Genomic DNA, 7707 nt, shown 5'->3' with positions numbered 1-7707 from the left:
GCTTCCTCTGGTTCCATTTCACAATAGTAACTGGGTCATTATTGGATTGTGGTGTTAATGCTGTCCCTGGACTTTGGCACCACATAAAGCACTTTAAAATAAGAAATAATACTTTGTTTTATTTAACTGTTATTTAATAAGAAACATATTTAAGTAATTTATACTGCAAATTGGCTTATCCCCATGGTGATGTCTAGAGATGTAGTGACATGTTTTGAGTGTACATTATTTTGAATACCATGAAGTAAACAAATCATAGTATTTTCTGTATAGATAACCCAAAAAACCAAGTATGACCAGCACAAATTCATGTAGAATGTTTATTTTTCATAGGCAGATCAATAAGTTCATTGCAGTTATCCAAATACATGAACCAATGACTAAAGTAATCAATCTAGTTTTCTAAGGCAATTTAATAAACACTTGTAGTCATTTCAGAGCCTGCATATCATTAAAAAAAGTTGTTATGTAGTTAAAAATAATCCACCCAAACTAATGGTGAAAACGAATCACACCATCTCTATCTGATACACGTGTCTACCAGCGCATTCCCACAGAGAACTGCAGAGGGACAACTTGGTGTCAGAGCAAAACGTACTATATGTAACAAAAATCCATACCACACACTTTAGTATGATACAGTATGCTTTGTTACATTACAGTGGCCTACAAATGTAAAATGAGTAGTACAATATAATAAGATTTGTATGACGTATAATATGCTACGAATTACAATTCGTACAATATGTTACGAATATGCAATACGTATATTTTACTTATTCCAATTTGTTGTTGCTAACGTTAATGAAAATGCTAAGTAGTTGCATGCTAACCTAACATGCTTGGTACACTATATAAACAGAAAAGTATAAAGACACCCCTTTAAATTAGTAGAGTCGGCTATTTCAGCCACACCCGTTATTGACAGGTGGCATCCCATCTCTGTCCTCGGTTGCAACACTCACTAACGAGTTCCAAACTGCCTCTGGAAGCAACGTCAACACAAGAACTGTTAGTCAGGAGCTTCACAAAAAAATGGGTTTCTATGGCCGAGCAGCTGCACACAAGACTAAAATCACCCAGATGTGCAATGCCAAGCGTCAGCTGGAGTGGTGTAAAGCTCACCGCCATTGGACTCTGAAGCAGTGGAAACACGTTCTCTGGAGTTATGAATCCCGCCTTATCATCTGGAAGTCTGATGGACAAATCTGGGTTTGGCGGATGCCAGAAGAATGCTACCTGTCCCAATGCATAGTGCCAACTGTAAAGTTTGGTGGAAGAGGAATAATGGTCTGAGGCTGTTTTTCATGATTCGGGCTAGGCCCCTTAGTTCCAGTGAAGGGAAATCATAATGCTACAGCATACAATGACATTCAAGATGATTTTGTGCTGCCAACTTTGTGGCAACAGTTTGATAAAGACCCTTTCCTGTTTTAGCATGACAAGGCTCCTATACAAAGCGAGGTCCATACAGAAATGGTTTATCGAGATCGGTGTGGAAGAACTTGACTGGCCTACACAGAGCCCTGACCTGAACCCCATTTAACAACTTTGGGATGAATTGGAATGCCGACTTCGAGCCAGGCCTAATCGCCCAACATCACTTGTGACTGAATGAAAGAAATTCCCCACAGCAATGTTCCAACATCTAGTGGAAAGCCTTCCCAGAAGAGTGGAGGCTGTTATTTCAGCAAAAGGGGCACCAAGTCCATGATTTTGGAATGAGATGTTCAACGAGCAGGAGTCCACATACTTTTGGTCATGCAATGTTGTTGCAAAGTTGCTTATTAGCTAAAATGCTAAAGTACAAGTTGATGCATTTCTATGTTTTGTAGTAAAAAAGATGGAGAAAGATCATTTACAATGACATTCTATAATGCTCCCTTTCCTCTGCACGGTTAACACAGTGAGAAAAAATATATGATTACAATAGAGTGTTTCACTGTTACCACTTCCTTTATGAGATGAGAATGAGGTGATGTAGTGACTCATCTTGGCTGGTCTGAGACAACTGACGATGCTTTTCACCTTTATGGATACATTGATGTGTTTTTAAGGTGGCCAATCGGGAGAAACTCTTCCCACAGTCAGAGCAGGAGTAAGGCTTCTCTCCTGTGTGTATTCGCTGGTGACATTTTAAGTGGATCTGTTGGGAGACACTCTTCCCACAGTCAGAGCAGGAGTAAGGCTTCTCTCATTTATGTATACATTGGTGTATTTTTAAGATGCCCTGTTGGGAGAAACTCTTCCCACAGTCAGAGCAGAAGCAAGGCTTCTCTCCTGTGTGTCCTATTGGGTGAACTTTTTGCTCAGTTGACGTTGTGTAGCACTTCCCACAGTTAAAGGAGATAAGCCTTACTCCTGCTTTATGTATATGTTTGTGTATTTTTAAGTTGCCCTGTTGGGAGAAACTCTTTCAACTGTCAGAGCATTAGTAAGGCTTCTCTTCTGTATGTATAAGTTCATGTCTTTTTAAGTTGCCCAGTCGGGAGAAATTCTTTCCACAGTCAGAGCAGGAGTAAGGCTTCTCTCCTGTGTGTGTTCTCTGATGAATTTTTAGGTTAGTTGATGATGTGAAGCATTTTACACAATTAGCGCAGGCATAAGGCTTTTCTCCTGTGTGTGTTCTCTGATGACTTTCAAGACCAGAGTATGTTGTGAAGCATTTTACACAATCAGAGCAGGAGTAAGGTTTCTCTCCTGTGTGTGTTCTCTGATGAACTTTCAGGTCATTTGATGTTGTGAAGCATTTTAAACAGTCAGAGCAGAAGTAAGGCTTCTCTCCTGTATGTATACGTTCATGTGTTTTTAGGTGGCCCAGTCGAGAGAAACTCTTTCCACAGTCAGAGCAGGAGTAGGGCTTCACTCCTGTATGCATACGTTCATGTGCTTTTAAGTTGCTCAGTAGAGAGAAACTCTTCCCACAGTCAGAGCAGGAGTAAGGCTTCTCTCCTGTATGTATACGTTCATGTGTTTTTAGGTGGCCCAGCCGAGAGAAACTCTTTCCACAGTCAGAGCAGGAGTAAGGCTTCTCTCCTGTATGTATACCTTCATGTGTTTTTAGGTGGCCCAGTCGAGAGAAACTTGCCCCACAGTCGGAGCAGGAGTAAGGCTTCTCTCCTGTATGTATATGTTCATGTCTTTTTAAGGTGTCCAGTCGTGAGAAACTCTTTCCACAGTCAGAGCAGAAGTAAGGCTTCAATCCTGTATGTATCCGTTCATGCACTCTCTGATGAACTATCAGAACCTTTAATGTTGTGAAATCCTTGCCACAGTCAGTACAGGAATACAGATTCTCTCCTAAGTGTATTTTTAGGTGTATTTTCAGCTTTGATAGAAATGAGAAAATCTCCCCACAATGTGGGCAGTGGTGAGACCTCTTAGCTCTGTGATCTTCCTGCTGTTGCTCTCTGAATGTAGATAATGTCTCTCCATGGTTTCCTGTGTGAACATCATCAGAAGAATAATCAGTTGGTGTCATATACAGTACCAGTCCAAAGTTTGGACACACCTACCCATTCCAGGGTTTTTCTTTATTTTGACTATTTTCTACATTGTAGAATAACAGTGAAGACATCAAAACTATGGAATCATGTAGTAACCCCAAAAACTGTTATATTTTAGATTCTTCAAAGTAGCCACCCTTTGCCTTGATGACAGATTTGCACTCTTGGCATTCTCTCAACCAGCTTCACCTGGAATGTTTTACCAACAGTTTGAAGGACTTCCCACATATGCTGAGCACATGTTAGCTGCTTTTCCTTCACTCTGCGGTCCAACTCATCTCAATTGGGTTGAGGTCTGGGGATTGTGGAGGCCAGGTCATCCGATGCAGCGCTCCATCACTCGCATTCTTGGTCAAATAGCCCTTACACATCCTGGAGGGGTGTTTTGGATCATTGTCCTGTAGAAAAAACAAATGATAGTCCCACTAAGCCCATACCAGATGGGATGGTATATCGCCTCAGAATGCTGTGGTAGCCATGCTGGTTAAGTGTGACATTCTAAATCAATCACAGACACTGTCGTCACCAGCAAAGCACCCCCACACCGCCTCCTCCATGCTTCACAGTAGGAACCACACACGCAGAGATGATCCGTTCACCTACTACTCTGCGTCTCACAAAGACACAGCGGTTGGAACCAAAAATCTCATATTTGGACTCATCACACCAAATTACAGATTTCCACTGGTCTCATGTCCATTGCTCATGTTCTTGGCCCAAGCAAGTCTCTTCTTATTGGTGTCCATTAGTATTGGTTTCTCTGCATCAATTCAACCATGAAGGCCTGATTCACGCAGTCTCCTCTGAACAGTTGATGTTGAGATGTGTCTGTTACTTGAACTCTGTGAAGCATTTATATGGGATGCAAATTCTGAGGCTGGTAAATCTAATGAACTTACCCTCTGTCGCAGAGGTATCTCTGGGTCTTCCTTTCCTGTGGCGGTCCTCATGAGAGCCCAGTTTCATCATAGTGCTTGATGGTTTTTGAGACTGCACTTGAAGACACTTTCAAAGTTCTAGACATATTCCACATTGACTGGCCTTCATGTCTTAAAGAAGATGGACTGTCATTTCTATACCACCCCTACAGTGTCACAACACAACTGATTGGCTCAAACGCATTAATAAGGCACTTCCACAAATGAACTTTTAATAAGGCACACCTGTTAATAATTGAAATCTATTCCAGGTGACTTCTTCATGAAGATGGTTGAGAGAATGCCAAGAGTGTGCAAAGTTGTTATCAAGACAAAAGGTGGCTACTTTGAAGAATCTCAAATATATTTTTATTTGTTTAACACTTTTTTGGTTACTACATAATTCCACATGTGTTATTTAAAAGTTTGTTTTCACTATTATTCTACAATGTAGAAAATAGTAAAAATTAAGAAAAACCCTGGATTGAGTAGGTGTGTCCAAACTTTTGACTGGTACTGTCCATGTCAATCAAATTTATATTATGAAGCCCTTTTTACATCAGCAGTTGTCACAAAGTGCTTTACAGAAACCCAGCCTAAAATCCCTAAAGAACAAGCAATGCAGGTGTAAAGCACAGCGGCTAGGAAAAATTCCCTAGAAAGAAGGAACCTAGAAGAAATGTAGAGAGGAACCAGGCCCAAAGGGGTGACCAGTCCTCTTCTGTCTGTACCGGGTGACATACGTATTCATATCAGTAGGCTGTACAATACAGGGGAATAAAACTATTCTAAAAGTGGGTAAGAGATGAAAGCTAAAAAGGGGAGTGTCATCCTCCACTTACTATCACAAGGGTTAGTAACTACACAGACGAATTTCATATCATCCTCCACTCACTATCACAAGAGTTAGTAACTACACAGACTCATTTCATAGAACTTTAAAACACTGGCAGTTTGTCTACTTCACTTCTTTAGTCTACACTCTGATCACTCCAGACAGCCCAGTGAATAAAACAAATGCTGGCAATACTGGTGTCAAACCATGCAAGTCTCAGTAGCATGAAATAACATCTGCCTTCTCATTGAAACAGTTCTACTGCAACTTTTCATACACAGTGGGAAGTTGGAATAAATAACAGAACCTCCTCTTACCATGAGAAACAGATTTCCCAATCTTCTCCTCCTCTTCTTCATCTTTAATGATGACATTCAGTTCCAGTGTTTGACTGCAGTCTTCCAGCTTCACTGATGCCATCTCTGGATCCTGCAGTGCAAACTGGGCTCCTCTGTCACAATCAGGACCCAGTGACTGAAGGTTTGGACTCAGTGTGGAAGGAGAGAGGCAGGCTGGGTTTGTCGTCACTGTTGATGTTACCGGCCCCAGACTTAATTCTAGCCGTCCTATAGTAACAATGAGAAACAGACAACAAAAAGTTAGTCTTGACATTTATGGCACTTTCTTTATCCTCAAAAAATATATTATATTTCTTCTTGTTCAATGATCTAAAACAGTGCTTGACTTGGACTGAAATAGGTCCCGGTACTGTTTATATTTGTATTCATTTTATTTAACCTTTATTTAACCAGGAAGGGCTCATTGAGATTTAAAAATCTCTTTTTCAAGAGCATCCTGGCCAAGATAAGCAGCACCAGGTCATTACAAAATTACAGACAGACATGAAAAACTACAAGTAATCTAGTAAAAACCATTGAATTCACAAGAGTATAACAAAATCAAACACAGCTAATTAAAAACAGTGACAGGTCAGGGAATCAGTCTCAAAATCCTTCATCAGCGATTTAAAAACACCAATCGGGACAAGTTCTTCCAGTTTAAAAGTATTTTGTAAGGCGTTCCAAGACGATGGCGCAGAGTACATAAAAGTCCTTTTACCAAATTCAGTTCGGACATTTGGAACAGTTAGCAGGATAAAGTCCAGTGAACGAAGAGAGTACCCCACCACATTTCTGAACCATAAAAATGCCCAAATAAAAAGGTAGTTAAATCCAAAATCGCTTTGTAAGGAGCTCCACAATACTGTTGAGCTAATATTCTATAAGAGGAACATGAGCTCAAACAGTAGAAATTTGACTGGGTGACGGTACTCAGCTCGGTGAGTTACTGTCCAAGTCACGGCACTGATGTCATTTCAACAGATCTGGTAGCTAAGCATTGACACAAACAATTAACGAATTGTATATTAGACAAAGTACACATTTAAAATTAGTCTACACAACATAAATTAAGCTACACAATGTAAGTGCACTTAAACTATAGTAGATTTCCCAAATTCACATTGTTTTAGGCAGCACTATGTGCTATTTTCCTAAATAACCTTGTCTTCACTTTATTATTTCAATCAATTGTATTTCCTGTCCACACCATAGTAACATTTATAGACACATAAGAAACAACTGAATGTGTCTGAATATTAGTACACATGTAGAAAACTGATGATCATTACATTCAGCTTCAAACCTGTAGTAAGACCGTGAAATTGTCTCTGCATTGTCTTTTGGCATTCTGTACTACTGGAACCCCGGCAACCTCAATCTGCCTTTCTCTCACCTGACACCTCAGATCTCCAGCCCCATTGGCACCCCCACAACTAACACACATAACTTTCTCCACGATACCACACATTCCTTCATCTCATGACCTCCTACACACTTCTCACATCTAGGCATCTCACTCCTACACACAGGCCCATTAACCTGACACCTAAAACACTGTAGTATTTACAGAACAAAAGCGCCCACAGGATAACTGACACTTCCTACCTTGACCTTATCTGGCAGAGACTCTGCATCAAAACATCAGCATGACAGATGTCTTCTGTTTCCTCACGCTCTACACCGGATCTACGTCTCACCAAATGGCGGGTGTCACAGACACCTGGAATCTTCTATTTCAACTGCTCCACCTCAACACTTTAAACTTGTTATCACTCCTTTCAATGCCGCCATGTCCCATCCAACCTGACAGAGCTTGAGACGACCTTACAGAGAAGGGAGATACTCCCCAAATACAGGTGTGCCAAGATTGTAGCGTCATACCCAAGAAGATTCGAGGCTATAATCGCTGCAACAAAGTACTGAGTAAAGGGTCTGAATACTTGTATAATGTAATAAAATTTCCATTTTTATATTTAAAAAAATAAAGGGAACACTAAAATAACACATCCTAGATCTGAATGAATGAATGAAATATTTTTATTAAATACTTTTTTCTTTACATAGTTGAATGTGCTGACAACAAAATCACACAAAAATTATTAATGGAA

At 40.2% G+C, this 7707-nt stretch overlaps 1 protein-coding gene across 1 annotated transcript; it reads right to left on the bottom strand.

Moving 5' to 3' along the window:
* Nucleotides 1-306: 306 nt before the first annotated feature.
* On the bottom strand, nt 307-5649 carry LOC109877003 (gastrula zinc finger protein XlCGF17.1-like; the record flags this gene model as incomplete). Its single annotated transcript, XM_031817527.1, has 2 exons — nt 307-3441; nt 5576-5649. Coding segments are annotated over 2 exons (1084 nt in total), but the record flags the coding sequence as incomplete, so codon positions are not given.
* Nucleotides 5650-7707: the final 2058 nt, after the last annotated feature.

The sequence above is a fragment of the Oncorhynchus kisutch genome, unplaced genomic scaffold (genome assembly GCF_002021735.2).
Source record: "Oncorhynchus kisutch isolate 150728-3 unplaced genomic scaffold, Okis_V2 scaffold1053, whole genome shotgun sequence".
NCBI classification, from domain to species: Eukaryota; Metazoa; Chordata; class Actinopteri; order Salmoniformes; family Salmonidae; genus Oncorhynchus; species Oncorhynchus kisutch.
Note: the sequence above shows the minus strand (reverse complement) of the source record. Positions and strands in the feature narration are given on the sequence as shown.